The sequence below is a fragment of the Podarcis tiliguerta genome (genome assembly GCF_965153285.1).
Source record: "Podarcis tiliguerta genome assembly, chromosome: 2".
NCBI classification, from domain to species: Eukaryota; Metazoa; Chordata; class Lepidosauria; order Squamata; family Lacertidae; genus Podarcis; species Podarcis tiliguerta.
The window spans coordinates 60,224,627-60,242,581 of NC_139535.1; the positions used below are offsets into that span (position 1 = coordinate 60,224,627).

General features: G+C 41.9%; 1 protein-coding gene across 1 annotated transcript; it reads left to right on the top strand.

Moving 5' to 3' along the window:
- Positions 1-3,227: 3,227 nt before the first annotated feature.
- On the top strand, positions 3,228-16,598 carry NMUR2 (neuromedin U receptor 2). The gene is made up of 4 exons (XM_083423518.1): positions 3,228-4,212; positions 12,014-12,098; positions 13,778-13,903; positions 15,804-16,598. The coding sequence occupies exons 1-4, from the start codon at positions 3,487-3,489 to the stop codon at positions 16,061-16,063; spliced, it is 1,197 nt and encodes a 398-aa protein (XP_083279644.1). The 5' UTR covers positions 3,228-3,486; the 3' UTR covers positions 16,064-16,598.
- The last annotated feature ends 1,357 nt before the right edge of the window (positions 16,599-17,955 follow it).

Below are 17,955 nucleotides of genomic sequence, written 5' to 3' on the forward strand. Positions count from 1 at the left end.
TTTTTACATTTGGCCCGTTTTCACTGAAGAATGGTGAGAGCAAATTATTTGACAGCTAACATTTTAATGTCCCGATCACTTATAATAAATGAAGATGTTATTGTCCTTCTTTCAGAAATTTAGTCACTGTCTATTGTCAAATGTTAATCCTAGCCAGTATAGAGTGAATGAACAGCAAAAGTTTCCCCGTCAGCCTTCCAACAAGAATACCAACAGAACAGCATTTCTGTTTTACAAATTTATGTAAAAATAAAATAATAAAATCAGGCAGGGAATGAAGAAAACAAATATTCTGGGCAGTCACCCCACTTTCTGCTCTCTCAGCCTTTGAGTTTAACAGATTATAAATTATTTTTGAGAGATACAGTTTTATGAAATTATTATTTTCTCCATCATCATTAAACTTGAAGACTCTGTTTTCTTATCACTATAGCTGTCTTAAAAAATAATAATACTGTTTTAAAAATCTAGGGTCTTAAATCATATTAGCTCCATGAAATGAAACGCGCAAGGCATTCCCAAACAGGTTACAATATTCACTTCGGCTGCGCTTGCTATTCTCCATTCTCTGAAATGCTCCAATCAAAATGCCTAAATTTTCTGTGACACATTTTCCTTCCCACCATATTTTATTTAATTAGTTTTTGGTTGATCTCTTGAGACTGAAGGAACTTTGGAAGCACAAGATTCCTTGCATCTTGTTTATGATATTCATGGTCTGAACTTTTCAGTTGCTTTTGTAATCCAATGATTACAAATGCAGAAGCATTTGTCTGAACTTCAATTAAATGCCAAGCTTCTTTTTGATTGCCAAAACCTGTCAGAAAGTGTACCCAGATTTTTGTCTCTGCTAAACTCATGCATCTCTCCTCCTGTAGTGGGGGGGAGGGAGGGAAGAGCATTCTGATTTTTAACAGAATACCTAAACTGATATCCAGGAGCAGTGATGTCTCTAAAGGTCATAATTATCTGGCTCAGAAAAAGAATTTGCCCAGCTCATAATGCTCTCAGAAGCATTCTGAATCAAGTTCCTTTTCCTTGAGGAATTGCACTCTGGCTTTCAATGTAAAATGTTTTTAGCTTACCAGATCAGGCATTAATCAGATCAAGCACTATTCACTGTAGGTGAATAGGCAAAAGCTGTGTAACATCAAGCCTTTTATTCTTGGGGAAATTATTGCCGATAGCTGAGAAACTGTACGAGCCACAAAGTTTTCATTTTTAAAAATGTTAAGTCCTTGCTCTCACTGATTGCTATAAACTACACTGCCAGACTATTTGATACAGCATCCTTTTTTTCCAGCAGCCCAGAGCACAATCAGAACACACCAACTTACGACACCAAGGCATGTTCTCACTAATCATGGTTTAAACAAACTACAGTTCACAGAGTTTCTCTATTGGAGAGAAATTAAGTTTATTTAGCAGGAAAAGCAGAACCTTTGATCTCTTTTCTGGCACAGTGAAGAAACAGGGTGAGGGAAGCACACAAGCCTATGGGAAGTAGTATTCCTATAGATTGGGTCCACTTCCTGGTGGGGCCAGGTTGTGGTCCGGCCACCTAGCCACTCCCCACAGTGTTGGGGTGGGACGGTGTCCTGCGTCATGCTGGGGGAGACACCGGCCATGTCAGGATGCCAGGTGGCCAATCAGGTTGCTTGGTGCCATGGCCGGGGATGATTTAAGCCTTGGCGCGATTCTGAGGCAGCCTCGCACCACTTGGTTTCCACCTCATAGCAATCATCACAACTTTGTAAGGTTTGGCGGTTAGGCATTGGAATAGTGGTGTGGGGGGGATGGGAGTTGCAGCCACCACCTGCCCCTCCATGCTCTAGGGTATTCCGTTAAAGGAATACGGGGGTGTGGTTTTCGTCTGAAGCCCGGGGAGCGGCTAGGTCCATGCCACGACCTCAGCAGGAACCCAGTGGGGCTCGAGTTGATCCACATCATTGGAGCTCCCCCTACTGGAGGTTTACCCTTACCAGACTTCCTGCAAGGCAGGCAGGATTCAGATATAGTCTGTTGATGCCAGTGCCTAAGCCAATACCGTTCACATTCTGTAACCAATAAAGCTGTGGCCTAAATTTTGCCCATTAACATTTAACCTAAAATTATGTGTCCTTGTGTCTTTATTCTCCTGGGGGTGGCTTGGGGGACCTTGACACGCAACAGAAAACCATGGATTATTGTTAAACAAAACAGGGCTAATCATATGAAACTGCTTGGAGTTATTCTGATGCATGCCTATCATAATGCTCATTTCCATTACCCAAACCACTTGACAAAAAAATGACAGTCCTAAACCAATTTGAAATACTCCCCACAAAATGTTCTGCATGACAATCACTTTGGAAAGCAACTTTCTAATCTACCTTGCTAGTTGGTGGGGTGTTTTCGTTTGCTTTGCTTAGAATTGGAATGTTTTTTTTTAAACGAGCAATATTTATTCCCTTTGGTCAGAGATGAACTGAAGGTGTGAGATCCCACACTCTGGATCACCAGGACTCAGAACTATCCTCAAGGATAATGTTGTTGATGTTATAAAAAATTGACACCGCATTATATGCAGCATGCAATTCTTGGCATTTTGCTGATTGCCTTAAAATACATTCCAGGATTTCTACTTCCCCAGATCTGCACTGATATAGTGCTCTCATGTGGTGAATTTCCACCTCCAGGCGCGCACTGGTGTTATGTTAATACCGTTGAAACTGACTGATGCAGAGGACTGCTCTCTGAATAGATCTCTACAATGAAAAGCCAACCTATTGCCATGGTTGCTTAACGTGGAACACTCAAATCTATAAAGGGGATAAACCTATAAACTGCAGTGTTTTAACACCACCACGCCAACTTCCAGCCAAAATAATTCACTTTAACAGAACTTCTGATTGCAGCACACAGCCTGCACCCCCTCCCACAGGGACACTTAGCCTCTAACAAGGTGAAGAATTTTACAGGTGGCCTTACACCAAAGCTTTCAGATTCAATGCTCTAGTCTTCTTATCTTCTTTCCCTCCACCTTTACTCCCAGCTCAGTGACTGTAACTGTCAGGAAAGCAAAGACCAGCTCGATCAACATGTCATTTGATTCACGTAGCCAGCCAATGAGTGTCTGGGAGAAGGGAGGAGCTTGCTATCGAAGGGACTCTTCACAAGTGAACAGTTAAAATAGCCAAGGCAGACATATACACATATCTGTATATACATATACACACACACACACTTCTTTTCTCTCAGTGCCTTTATGCTTTTGAGTCTGAAAGGACATTCTCTCTCTCTCTCTCTCTCTCTCTCTCTCTCTCTCTCTCCTCCCCCCAGCACTTTCTCCCCCAATTTTTTTCTCTTTCTCTCTATTGCTCTATCTCTCTGTTCTGTTCTGTCCCATTTTTACTTGGAAAAGTGAGCCATCTGAAACAAGAAAATCTTGGACAATCTAGGTCAGACTGGAGCCGGGAAAGAGATTCTTCATCCACTATACCCGCAATGGATTGGATCACAAACATATCTTCAGGTGTCTACCAAACAGAGGATGAAGTGGAGCCACTGATTAGAAGATACCTAAACAGCACTGAGGACTACCTTACCTTTTTATATGGACCCAGACGGAGCCATCTGTTCCTGCCTATGACTTGGATATATGCTTCGATTTTCCTAGTTGGAGTGTCGGGCAACCTTTTAGTGTGCCTGGTGATTCTCAGGCACCGCAACATGAAAACGCCCACTAACTACTATCTCTTCAGCCTTGCCATTTCCGACCTGCTGGTCCTGCTTTGCGGGATGCCCTTGGAAGTCTACGAAATGTGGAGCAACTACCCCTTCTTGTTTGGATTGGCTGGGTGCTATTTCAAGACGGCTCTCTTTGAGACGGTGTGCTTCGCCTCCATCCTGAACGTCACCACAGTCAGCATAGAGCGGTACGTGGCCATCATGCACCCCTTCCGAGCCAAGCTGAAGAGCACCAGGCGGCGCGCTTTGAGGATCATCATTGCCCTGTGGCTCCTGTCTGTCCTCTTCTCTCTTCCCAACACCAGCACCCATGGCATCATACTGCAGTATTTCCCAAATCACACAGAAGTCCCTGGCTCAGCAACGTGTGCTGTGGTTCAGCCCATGTGGATCTACAACTGTATCATCCAGTTAAGCTCCTTCCTCTTTTACGTGCTGCCAATGAGTGTCATCAGTGTGCTCTACTGCCTGATGGGGATGAAAGTGAGTCCTGCACTCTCTTTTTGTGTAACTTTCTTTAATGGTCCATCTCATCTTAAATCATCTCATCCTGTACTTTAAATTGTTTAAAACCGAGCCTCTACTGGCTTACCATTATCTTTCTGGCAATGCAACAGAAGTTTAGATTCTGCCATGTGGAAGTAATGCTTGCTTCCCATAACCATTCATTGCCCAATAATTAATGGAAACCCATTTACCCGACCTATTTATGACTTTTAAAAATCACACACATATCTTCTTCCAGCACTCTTGCAACTCCTATTTCATCCTCACCTTTTTTCACATTTGCAAAAGGATCCACGTGTAAGTTTGCTTTTTTAATCAACATTTAGCCAGTGCATGCTGATTAAGAATAAAAGTGCACTCAGTCTAAGAATATTCAGTACTTTCCATCTTTTTCTTGTAGCCTAATCTTAAACAGGCTTATTCAGAAATAAGTCCCACTGAACTCAATATTGCCTAGGAATGAGATCACACAAGCATACCACATCACTGTACGATGCAATTTCACATGTGCACTTTTCAAGAAGGTAGAAAGAAGATCATCTAAAGACTAATGCTAGGATGCTAGAAAAAGAAATACCTGAGCTGAGTAAACAAACCAGAATGGTTCTGCTAAGTTTGCATTATCAATCACTCTCCTTCTTTACTGTTTGATTATTGCCACAAAATGATTCCCTCTGCCCTCATACAGGCAAGAAGTTATTATTTCAAAGGGATCCTACAGAAATTGCTTAATCAAAACCCACCATAAGGCTGTCTTGGTGTTTTACAACAGCATCAGACACTTTTCAGATAATAATCCATTTGAAATGAAGTCACTTCTTGTGTTACAGGAAAAACCCACTAGGTCAAACCTTACACCAAATCCACAGTTAGGAGCTTTTCGGATGATTTGAAAAGGATTTTGCTTACCATTTCAGCCTTTTATATACAGATGCTTTATTCTTTATGGCGTATGCTCTTCCATTATGGTATATTCTTCTGGCTTCATTCACAAAAGGCAACAGCAGTGGAATCATTGATCTAAACGTCACCTTTTGTGTTGGTGCTGGTTCTGTAAGATTAAGGTGCACGTAAGTAGGGATTAATCCTATTATGTATGAAAGTATTGTTTTCCTTGCATGTCCAGCATCAAATTCATTCTGCACAGGCTTTCATCCTGACCTGTTCTGTGTGGAACAGGAAAATATGTCATTTCATTCAGAAAGAGAAGATAACACTTTGATTGTGGACTGAGATAATCACACAGAGTGCGACGTTTCTCTCTCTCTCTATCTCTCTCTCACACACACACCCTAGCACCATATTTGTGTCCATTATGTTCTGTTTCACAAGCTTCTCTCTTTCTCTCTAACTGTGAGGATTTGAATGCAAAGAAGACACGAGATCCTGAAACCTTAGTGGGAAAGTAGGATTTCTTTAACCTGCAAGAACCCTGAAAGCTTTAAAAGCTAGATTGAGAGTAGGGATGGGGTAGAAGTTCAGTTCAGTTTGCATTTAAGGTGAACTTATCTGATTCACACTTTCTGAAACAATACATGAAGTGAAGCAGGGGGGGAAATGCACCTCTCTTAATTTTGCAATGCAGATTCTCCAGGCAAGCAATGTGCACAAAAATGCATATATTAGTGAATGGTGCTCCAGACCCCTTCCAATTCTGTAATTCTATGATTCTAAATAACATGCAAAAATGCATTATGTTACAGAAAACTGCTGTGCTGAAATGTGCATATTAGGGGAGGCTGTAAGATCTGAGGCTGCTGAATAGACTCTTGGGTTGAGGTATTGTTTGGGGGGGGGGTTACTGAGGGGAGGGTTGTTGCTGTTGGTTTTCTTGTATCTTTATTTTTGGATCTTGTGATTTATATGGAAATTGTTCAGTTTCGTTGTATGTTTTTGGTGTTTTGTTTATTGTTTATGACTACTTTTGTTACGTTTGTAATTTTGTGATTGTTTTTTTCATGTTGCAAGCTACCTTGAGGATGGTTTGAACTGTGGAAAGGCGGCACAGAGATCTGTGTGCGAATTCACATGAGGATATTTGGTTAAAGCAAAAATGCAAAGTGACATGGGAATGTGGAGAACTGAATTGAAGAATGGGAAAACAAGAAACTGAAAGTGACAGATTTCCCCTTGTTGACATAGCCTCTTCTGTAATAGTCATGTTCTAGTTGAGTTATGGAAGATTCTGACCCGAGCTACCTGATTTTACAGTTATGCCCAGGAAAAAACAGGGAATATTTGTGGTAGGCGCAGCAATTTGTATTCCAGGTTGGAAAAAAGTGAAGTAACCTTACACAACTTTCTTCACCCATGTCCACCAGAAGTTAGGGCTGGGGGTTTTCCCCTTTGGTGATTTGGAGAGAGCCAAGCTAAATGAGATGCTATGTGTCAGCCTGATTTTTGTTCTTTAAATAGCAGTCATGGGGACTCCACTGAATCATAGAATCACGATTGTACACAAAATAATGTGTACGAAAATGCATATACTAAGGCATCCTTAGCTAGCAGGACCAGTGGTCAGAGACGTAGACCAACAACAGGTGGCGACCAAAGTTTGAGAAACACTTTTTTGAGGTAAAGTGTCCATAAAAATGCATTTATTGGTGAATATAATGCACAAAAAATACTTTCTATGTGGGGAAATTTGCAAAAATGTGCATATTAGGCAAAAAAAATCATGCAAAATTGTGTATATTCAGAGAAACTGGCAATAAAATGTCAACTGATTTTCATGAGGACTTAAAAAAAACCCAACCTCACACTGATGTGTCAATGTGGAGAACTGAACTTAAGATTTGAAAAATGAAAAACTGAGAGAAACCAAAATGGACAGATTTGTCTATCCCTAGTAATCACTCATTCCCCACCAGCATGCTCTAGCATTCAACACACAATGCTTCCATTAATTAGCGGAGGTTGGGGGGGGGGGCAGAAGGACAGAAAGCCTTTCAACATACATCTCTCAATCATTTAGAAACTAATTGCAAATGAGTTATTTTCCTCCACTGGCAGAAAAACAAAGCGAAGCTGACAATCTCAGTAAACTTATAGGGAAGGAAGAAGGCACGAGTTATGCATTTAGAACTTTTGCTAATCAGCAACATTGGTATCCCAGGACATTATGTAACAGGATTAGGGCTGGTTGCCATTTCCTTGATTATTCCGTTATTGATCATGCCATTTGCTACTAATAGGAAAATGCATTGAAAAGTGTGAGTTGAACAAATGACTAACAGAAACATGCATAAACACCCTACAAGCAAATCAGGGTGCATGCTCATTTTTTTATATCCTCCTGGCAAAGAAATCAGAATCTAACCAGTAGCAGTAGGTGGGGGCAGAGCAGGGTGGTGTGGCGTTGCTCACCTGGCTTCCCAAAATAGAAGTTGCTACTGCGAGATGAGCGCCACAACCCTAGAGTCATCCGTGACTGGACCAAATGGTCAGGGGTCCCTTTACCTTTTTACTGGTATCTGATAGGGATATGGGAAGGGGTGCAACAGCAGAGAGGTCAGTTTGGTGCTGGCACAGTGGCAGAGACAATCCAATACTTATTCTGCTGTACCTCCATTGCATCCCTGCTTCCTCACCTAGCCTTGACCTCTCTCCCTCTGTTACCAGCAGTGACCCCCACACTGGGAAACCAGGTGAGCAACACTGCCCTACCCCATTCTGCTCTGCCAATCACTACCAGATTTATTCTAACCCTTACATAAGCTTTGCCCAGTAAATAGGTCATCTAGATGATCCCTAAGTGCATTAGTGATTTCCATGAGATCGTACACATTGTTACTACAAAGATATTTCATGAAACTGAAATCCAAGTCAATTTGTTTCAGACCTCAGAAATAGTCAATTTACACTGCAATTCCATGGAAGTCCCAATGTGTTCATAGCAGTAGGTATGTTTATGATTGCACCCTTAAGTGTAAGTGTGCAATCGTTGGAATCCCACCAGCTTCATGCGACTTTATTCAGCTAGTGGCATGATAGAAGTTTTAAACTGTGAATATTATAGATCCCAAGAGTTTTGCTGCAAGGAATGCAGAGTAATAATAAAAAAGTCATATAGTATTCGCAAATGCCTGAAGGTTAATTGCAATATGGGACTATGTTTTTATTTAATAAATATGTAGGCAAAAAGATAATTTTTCCTATGGAGCATTTTTCAAGTTTATTGCCATGCTACCACAATAAATACTCCATGGCTTTTGCTGGGGTGAAAAAAAACCTTTCAGGCAGGAAAGGCTGACTCATGTAGCAAAAATAGCAGCCATTAGTTGCTTTGCATGTTAAAGCAGTAAAAATATATTACCAAACAGAAATGAATTTTTAGTATATTAAACACTGGAAGACCGTGATGAGTTGATAAATGACAGAAATGATTTCATATTGACCATAGCTTAAAAGCTCATAAAAGAGCTTTTATGAGCAATAAATCCAATAGCATAAAGCAGGTGGAGACAAAGACAGAGCCCACAGAAATCATGGGAAACCTTGTGCTTCCAGACAAGAGGCTTATGTACACTTCTTTTTAGCCATTTTTTGAAAGTGCAGCTTTACTTTACAGTATTCTGCCTATTAGATCCAGCTGCCTGCTTGCTAAAAGCTACAGAACGTTTTGCTTTCCAAGCTATTAATTAAAAACACTTATTGCAAAACTCAATAAGAATGCCTTGCCATCTGATTAGTAATTAATCACCATTAGTAATAGCTAATAAATGCCTTTCTATTGCACCTTGTTTTTGCTCAAGTATTCTCGTAGGTATTAGGTAGGATTTGAGCATATGTTTAAATTTGATTTGGTTTTGTAATAGATCACAGCTACATGGTGGGCGTGATTCAGAATAAATTTAGTTGTGATGAATATTGCAATCCTGGAGCGCTGATATGGATCTTATAGCAGTCATAGGGTTGGGTCAAGACTGGTCCTACAATGGTCCCTGGGAAGGTGTCCTGAAGAATGTTTTAGAATACCACTTCTGAGGGTAGACACCTTGGTCTGACCTTGGAAGAAGATATGTGGCCTTCTCTCTGCTGTGGCAGAAACCTCAGTCACCCTTCCCTTGCCAATGTCTGAGATCCATTGTGGGGCGCCGTTAGAATCTCTAAGTGGTGAATATCAGGGTACATATGATACAACTGTACCAGAAAGTAGCATGAGCCCAGCAAGGCATTGACAAATGATGGTTCGTTTTCCTTTGGTTTTCCTCTCTCCCGTTCTGGATTACCACCTTCATTAGTAAAACTGAGTCTACCTACAACCCACAATCAATGGTGCATAGAAACATGGTTAGGGCCAGGTTTTAAGGCCCATTGGAAATATAAAACTGATTTAAAATCAAACCAAACTTCTGTATTGCAGTGTTGCTGTTCTCAGCAGCTTTTGGTGGTGATATACATAAGAGAGGCAGGATAGAAATTAAAATAACAAATGAACAATAAGAATAAATAAATTCTATTTGCTCATGCATGTTTGTACCCCACTTTCACCAGAGGTTTCATAGAGGCAAGATATTCTAGGATGGATTTTTCCCCACTCAGATCTCCTTTGTGTCCTCCACCACCCCCTGCTATACACTCATTTTTTCAAGCACCATGGAAAAGGTTAAGTACATCTTTCTGTATTGGAAAGAAATGAAGTTTAAAAAGCACAGAACAGATGCCTCTGCAATCCATTCACCAGAAAATAAAATGCATACAGGATCTTGGAGAGGGATTTTCACACTTTCTTATAATGCATCTCATTCAGCTAAAGAAATAATAATTTAAACAGCAATCTGAACTTGTTCAAACCATAATCTCTTGCCATTAAATTCAGAATTGAGCTAAACCTTTTCATTTTTTGCTTTTCTTTGGCTGGAGTTGAATCCAGCCTAATTTAATAGCATTCAGTTCCTATTAGTCATGACTAACTTCACAATAGCTTCAGTAGAACCCTCAGTCCAAGTAACATAGTCTGGACCCAACCCATTGTGGCAGTATAAAGTGAATTTTATTTTCATTTTCAAAAATTACTTGCCACCACATCAATAAGAGGATTATGGGAAGCAGGGGATCTTAGTTTTTCTGGTTCTGTAAATTTTATTGCATTTAGCTAACTACTGAAACTAAACCTCCATTCAGACATTGGAATCCATCTTGCAGGGATGAGTTTGCTATTTCTGCCCCCTATTGCCAGTACCCTTCATGAACCAGAGGCATAACTCCTGAATTGGGGAGCCTCCCCCCCCCCCCAGTCCTGTAGACTTAGAACCTTGCATGATTTAGAACCTTGAGAGGAATAGGCTTCCGACTGAAGATGATTGCTTATGACTCAGTAAGGTGATGAAGATGGTAATGGGCAGGACAGAGCTAGCCTGCTCACCCCTCCTCTCTCTCAAATGATTCTGATCACATGTGGGATTGGAGCACCTCAATGGAATTAGAGCTCACATCTTTGGTAGGACAATGTTCATGGAACATTGTCATTCTTCATACATGCAGTTTTAGAATATATTTGATATGGTGCTTCTTATTGCTCTCCCTTCTTCTATTCCTTATCAATTTGGGGGGTTGTTGTTTCTGCTTTACTTGGCTTTCGGCTGTTGGTCTGAGTGATTTTGAATACTTTTGCACATTCTACACATGTGATGCCCCTTTCCCTGAGTTCATTGACTTTATCCTGTTAATAAGATTCTGTGTGATACTAGGGGTGTGGAGCACAAATTGGCACAATAAACCTTTGGTTCTTTCTGAGCTAATGGACTGCTGGAGGAGGTGAAGATCCCAGTTCGCTGACAGTCATTTTCAAAGTACCAGAAAATGGCTTTCTTGGCTTCTCTCTGTTTCTCCTGGCGTTCAGAGTTCTCTCTCTTTCTAAGACTTTTTGACAGCACTTTAGTAATTAAAAGGGTAGCTTTCTTAATAAGCCTTATTTCACTGCAAATCAGTGGTAGCCTAAGCAAGAAATACATGATGTCCTTTCTTTTGAAAGCTCCAGAGCTGATGAATACACACACAGGGTTACCAAAGAACCCACCCACTCCCCATTTCTGGTGCCAAGCTGATGTCCATGGATTAAAAACAAACAAACTAAACTTCATATATATAACACCAGTGGTTCTGGCAAGCAAAGGAGTTCAAATTTAATGTTGCCATGAGCCTTCAGCATGCTTGCTTTGTCTGGTTACCTATATGGGCATAACACCCCTATTTTCTTGGTTGTACATGTTGCAGAACTGGACATTTGTGCATGTTATGGACTGGACAAGATTCCATCGGAAGAACTTTCTGATAGCAAGAGCTGTTCAACAGTGGAACAGACTCCCATGAGAGGTGGTGGACTCTCCTTCCATGAAGGCTTTTAAGCAGAGGTTGAATGGCCATCTGTCATGCATGATTTAGCTGAGATGCCTGCATTGCAGAGGGTTGGGCTAGAAGATGACGCTTAGGGTCCCATCCAACTCTACAATTCTAGGAGTTGCTAACTTAGTGCCTCCAGATGTTGCTGCACTGTAAGTTCAATCAGCCCCTGCTAGCATGACCAATAGTCAGGAATAATGGAAACTGAAGTCCAACAATATCTTTAACTGCAATATCCTTAACTGTACACTACAGGCGATCTTAACTGTACACTACACAGTATTCCAAATGTGGTCGTGCTTGTTCTTCTATATGTTGTTTTATCTTTAACAATACTTTCCACCAGTTTTTCCAGGACAGACTGATTTTCACTGATGTTGTTAGATCCATTCCTACAGCAATGTTTCCTGACTTTTTCTCCTCCAATTACCAGCTGAGAGGAGACTGTTCTTTGGAAGTAGATGAAATGGGAATTAATGTTAAAAGGCCATCCAGAAAGTCTGTCACTAAGATGTTATGTAAGTAACAAATTTGTGCTTTGCATTATGAATGAATGTGAGGCAGGCCAATGTACGATAATGTATTTTAGGATAAGGTTACCAGACGTCCCTATTTCCCGGGGACATTTCCCAGATGGCAGTCAAACGTGGCAATCCCTATTTGCATTGCCTCCCTGCAATTTTAATCAGAGTTGCAGAGTATGTATGTGCAGTGTATTTCAGGAACCGAGTCCGCAACCCTGTACTACTAACCAAGGAGTAAGTCCCATCTAATTCAATGAGGTTCATTGTTTAGTACAAGGGTAGTCAACCTTTTTATACCTACCACCAACTAATGTATCTTTCTTGATGGTAAAATTTCCTTACCGCCCACCAGTGCTCGATGGAAGGAGGATTCAGCTTGTGCCGTAGAACCCCCAACCACCCACCTAGAATCCTGAAATGCCCACTAGTGGGCGGTAGGGACCAGGTTGACAATCCCTGGTTTAGTAGATGTGCATTGGGTTGCCCTGAACCAGGACTTTCCACTTCTGCTTGTGATTAATTTGGAAAAAGGACTCGGAAGCTTCCATGCAATTACAGACACAAAGAACTGTACAAAGCAATTTTATACATGAATCTCTTTCATACATGAATAATTATTACTTTAGCAACAGCAGCAATAGTTTCACTATATCTTGCCCAAGGCAACCCAAAGTGACCTACAACCAATGAATACATCTGGAAAGCATTATGCATGTGTCTGTCTTGATACCATTAGGTGCAAGACTCCTTTAGGACTCTTGCACCTGTGGGTGAGATAGATCTGGTGTCTATGCAGGCACAGGACTGATTTGTTTCCAAATCTACATGTAGGCCAAGCTCACCCACAGATACAGGAGTCCTGAGAGAGTCTTGCATCTCGTAGTTACATTATGCGGCAGATGCTAAAATAGGGATGGGGGAGAATCTTAATTCAGTTTCCACTTAAATGTGATTCACACTTCCCAAAACAATATGCTGTCATCCTGTGGCTAAGCAATATGTACTTAAAAGCACGCAGCATGGTAAAGTGTGCATAAAAGGCATATATTTGTGAAAACAATATCCAAAGTGCATTATGTTAGGGAAAATGTTCATACTAAGATAAATTCGCATACCATGCTGATGAATTTTCATGATGAGTCCTTTTTAAATCACAAGCTGATGTGGGAATGTGGATAACTGAACTTAAAAAGAGAAGAAAAAGAACGTTGAGAGACCAAAATTGACAGATTTGCCCATTCCTCTGATAGAATAATAAAATGTCCCATGAGAAGTAGTGCCAGACCTTCAGTTTATACAGCCCCATCCAAATTTGCACTGGCAATGGCTTGTCTAGAGTTCACTTATTCTAAGTAGAATGTTCAATAAGAACCAGTAAAGTATTTATTTCCACTTGTAAAATAACACACTGATTTAAAATATATATCAATGACATACTGAAGCCTGATATCAGTGTAGAATCAAACTTTTCTTGTAAGCTAACTTCATCTTGTATGGGCAAATTAGAAAAGAGGAATGTAAATGTTACAAATGGGGAAAAAAATGATATTTCTGTTTGATTAAAGTGGGAAGCTATCTGAAGTATTCATTTGCTTTCTTGAATCACCTGGTTTGATGCAGTAAAATAACAGCCTATATGTCTTGCTCTTCCCTCATTCTTCTCTCTCTGACAGTTGTCCTAGTAATCATTTTCGGCATATGCTGGGCTCCGTTCCACACAGACCGACTCTTCTACAGCTTTGTCGTAAACTGGACAGAACCTCTTGCCAATATGTTCAACTTAATCCATGTGGTGTCAGGTAACTTTCTCTTTGTCTCACAGTTTGTTCAGCACAAGCAAAGCGTCCCAAAAGAAAACGCTGATGGTTATGTTCAGTCAGAATGACATAAAATGACCCTCTGATAAACCAATGAAAACCATCATTCAATAAACTGAGACTTGGAAAGAATGTTATCCAGTGAACATCAACTGTTGAATGAAAATGTGTTTTCTTCCTCCCTTCCACACTACAAAGGGCTGTGGGTCAGGCAAAAGGCAGTAGCAGACAGTGGGGTGAAGTGGGGTGCTCACCTGACCTCTGGTCAACCGTGTTGCTGCTGCATACCAGGGCAGAGAGGTGGTGTGGTGGCAGGGTTGGTGCAGTGCAAATGCACTAACCGGAGCACAGAATCGGCTCCTCTGGTACATTTGCAATGGGCTATCCTGGTATGCAGCAGTGATGCAGGTGACTGAAGTCAGGGCGGACTTTGGTCTTTCAAATTTCAGCAGCGCCCTGTGCGAGGTCAAAATTCAGTGCTTGCCCCATCTTTTGTTTTCCATTTTGCTCTATCCATTCCTCAGGCTCCATGCTCAGTGCAGCAGAACCGGTCATGCTGCCCTAAACCCCCCTCTGCTGAAGGTCAGATGATTGCCACCACTCCACTGTCCACTACTGGATGAAAGTTCTAGCCTTTCTTCCTCCAAAGTCTGTGCTCCTGTGCTATTGTAGGTGGGGGAAGCATTATATTGCAGATCAATACAAATACTCTCCCTCTCCCTCCGTCCTTGATAGCTTAGATGTGACTTAAAGACCCATAATATAAATCTGTGCTAAGGTTCACAAAACAGAGAAGATGCAAAGGTGCCACAATGGCATGACTTCTTAAGGCCATCGTGACCCACACTCAGCATTTTTACTCGTAAAAATAAGCAAAACACATTATTATTGCTACTAGACCATCTCTAATATAGATGGCATAATAAACAAAATGTTCTCTTTGCTAATTTCTCACCCAAGCAAGGAATCTCATTAGAAAGTACAAGGAAGAAATAGATAGATTGTTGATAGATGATAGATAGATAGATAGATGATTGATAGGTAGATAGATGATAGATAGATATAGATAGATGATAGACAGATGATAGATAGATGATAGATAGATGATAGATAGATAGATAGATAGATAGATGATAGAAATTCTTGTTGTAGGTCCAAGGGTTTATAAGCACCTAATTATATTACTGCTGCAGACGCAATGCAAATACATAGCGTGCAATAACCACCAGCAACTCTGGTATTTAGTGGAAGTCCATTATGATGGCTGAATACCAGATACACCACGACCATGACAGATGAACCCTGTCCGTGCTTCTTGCTTGTCTGAATGGAGGATAGAGTGCTGTGTGTAACAAAGCATTCATTGCTCCTCGCACTTTTGCCTCTGGCCCCAGTCATTGCTGGCATATGGGAAGAGGGGGGGCGGCAAAGGTTGCTCAGAAGGAAATGCGGCTCTTGAAGCTTCCCCACTCCAGCTTTAAATCACACACACATACTGCTTAATTTATATATAATTAGGCAGACCTGTCTTTGAAAGACACAGGTTTGCTATCAGCTGTCATGTGGTAATTTAGGTTGGTCCCAAGGTGTAGCAGATCATTTTCTTACAAGCTTTGAACATAACAGCTCCTTTCCCTTAACTGCTTTGTATTCAGACTGGAGCACTGTAATCTCTTTGACAGCACTGCAATAATTTTTGTCTTGGAGAACAAGTGCAGCTAATATATCTAAAAAACATTGCCTTTAATTAGGCAGAAACAGGGCCTGTAAATGCACCACCTGATAAGACTAGCCTTGTTCCTGTCAGCCAGTTAAGCTGAGCAGAGGAACTATAGCTCACAAGTTGTCTCCCTGTTTCTTTCTGCTGTTTCCCCTCTCCTAGGCATTTTCTTCTATCTGAGTTCTGCTGTTAACCCTATAATCTACAATTTGCTGTCCAGGCGTTTTAGGATGGCTTTCCTGAGTGTCATCTTTCCTCAGTGCAAACACTGGCACCCCAGACACACTGCCAGTCGCCTCCCATCCCAGCGGAGCATCTTCATGCTTGGGGAACTCCATGTTGCAGGGTCTGCCGAAGAAAGAAGCCATCCATATCCGCAGAGATCATCTGTCTGCAGCTCTCACCTGTCTAGCGGTCTGTGACTAATGTAACCTTTGGATGTCCTCCCAGCCGCACGGGAGCTACTTATCCATGACCGGCTCTTGCACAGCTGAAAGACCATATGAATGACCCAAGCATGTGTTTCTTTCCTGTGAAATTGGCGCAGGTACCAGGAGGAGCAGGGCTCGTTCTGTGGGAGAGGCTACACCATCAGGCCCCATCCACATGGTTTCCCAGCTGTGCAGGAGATGCTTGTGCATAAGGGCACCTTGTTGGATGCTGAAGGATTAGGCCCACGTGAGAGATGTGAGGAGAAATAGAAATTACACTTCCTTTTGAGGAGACTGGGGGACTTGGGGAGCACCCTTTCACCCTACAAATTGTCTTTCTGTTGGTGTTCATTCTACAGCCTTCCCGGGTATCTATACTTCCAGAAAGTCCTCTGATGGCCTCATCTGGGCTTTCCTGAAAGTGTAAGAAGCTAGAGGAGGCACCGACCATGTCTTTGACAGTTGTTCACTATTATTTTTCCTTTTAAAGAAATCAGTGCAGAAAGTGAGAGTGTTTTTTAAGAAAGGAATGTTCCCTTAAAAACAAAACCAGCAAGAGCACCAGTCTCAGACACCCGGTAGCCAGCTTCTGCAACTTCTGGTGCTTCAGTTAATTCCCAGGGGAAAGGCATCATGAGGTAATTCATGCCATTGAGCTATTAAGATCAAGGAGCGCCAGCATCCAGAGAGGTTAGAGACTGCTGGAAGAAAGATTGAATAGAAAAAAGGTAAAAAGGTAAAGGACCCCCCTGGACGGTTAAGTCCAGTCAAAGGCAACTATGGGGTTGCGGCACTCATCTCGCCTTCAGGCCAAGGGAGCCGGCGTTTGTCCACAGACAGCTTTCTGGGTCATGTGGCCAGCATGACTAAACCTCTACTGGCGCAATGGGACACCGTGACGGAAACTAGAGCACACGGAAACGCTGTTTACCTTCCTGCCGCAGCAGTACCTATTTATCTACTTGCACTGGCATGCTTTCAGACTGCCAACCACAGTGGTAGACCACAGAGTAGACCACAGTGCTACCCACATCCCTATTGAATAGAACTAAATATATATGCACAGCACCTTCAGCCAGCTTGCAACAGTAAGGTAAGCTCAGTCCTGCATTCACCAGTGTTATAAATACAAACTAAAGACATTCTAAAGCACCCTGATAATGGGACAGAAGCTCCTTTCATGGGAGAAAATAAACATTTCCAGAGATCAGAGGACATTTTTGAGCACTGTATGAAACTTTATTCATTACACTACAATGACTGTCTCATCCCCTTATCCATATTCAGTAATTATTGTGATTCAAATCTATCCCTTGCTTATTTTTTTAAAATTTAAAACATTCCTAAACTGTCCACCATCCTTTCAGGAAACCAAGGTTGTGGTACAACATGTTCCAATACAACTAACAATAATAAAGCAACTGATAAGGTCACGTGATCAATTAAAATTTATAAGTTCATTTGCCTGGGTAAATAAAAATCTTATTTGTCTGGTGCCTAAAAGATTGCAGGGTAGATACTGGTAACAATGGCAGAATTAGCTGCATGGGGGCCCGGAACGGTGGCCATGCCGTGCACCCGGGGGGGGGGGGGGCGAGCCGCGGGGGAGGGGGATCCACCACACAGGGTGATTCATGGGGTGATTGGCAGTGGCCGCGGGATGATTCGCCAGGCGGGGCAATCCATCACAATCCATTGGGTGGGGCGATCCATCGCACAGGGCAATTGGCAGCAGGGCGATACACCAAGCACGGGGGCGGCGGGGCAAGCCCCCCGCAGTGTGCTTTATTGTCACCCCTCTCACGGATGGCACCCGGGGTGAACCGCCCCCACCTTCCTAGGCCCCTGGATGGAAAAAATCTCTTTAAGCAAGCTCTTTAGAA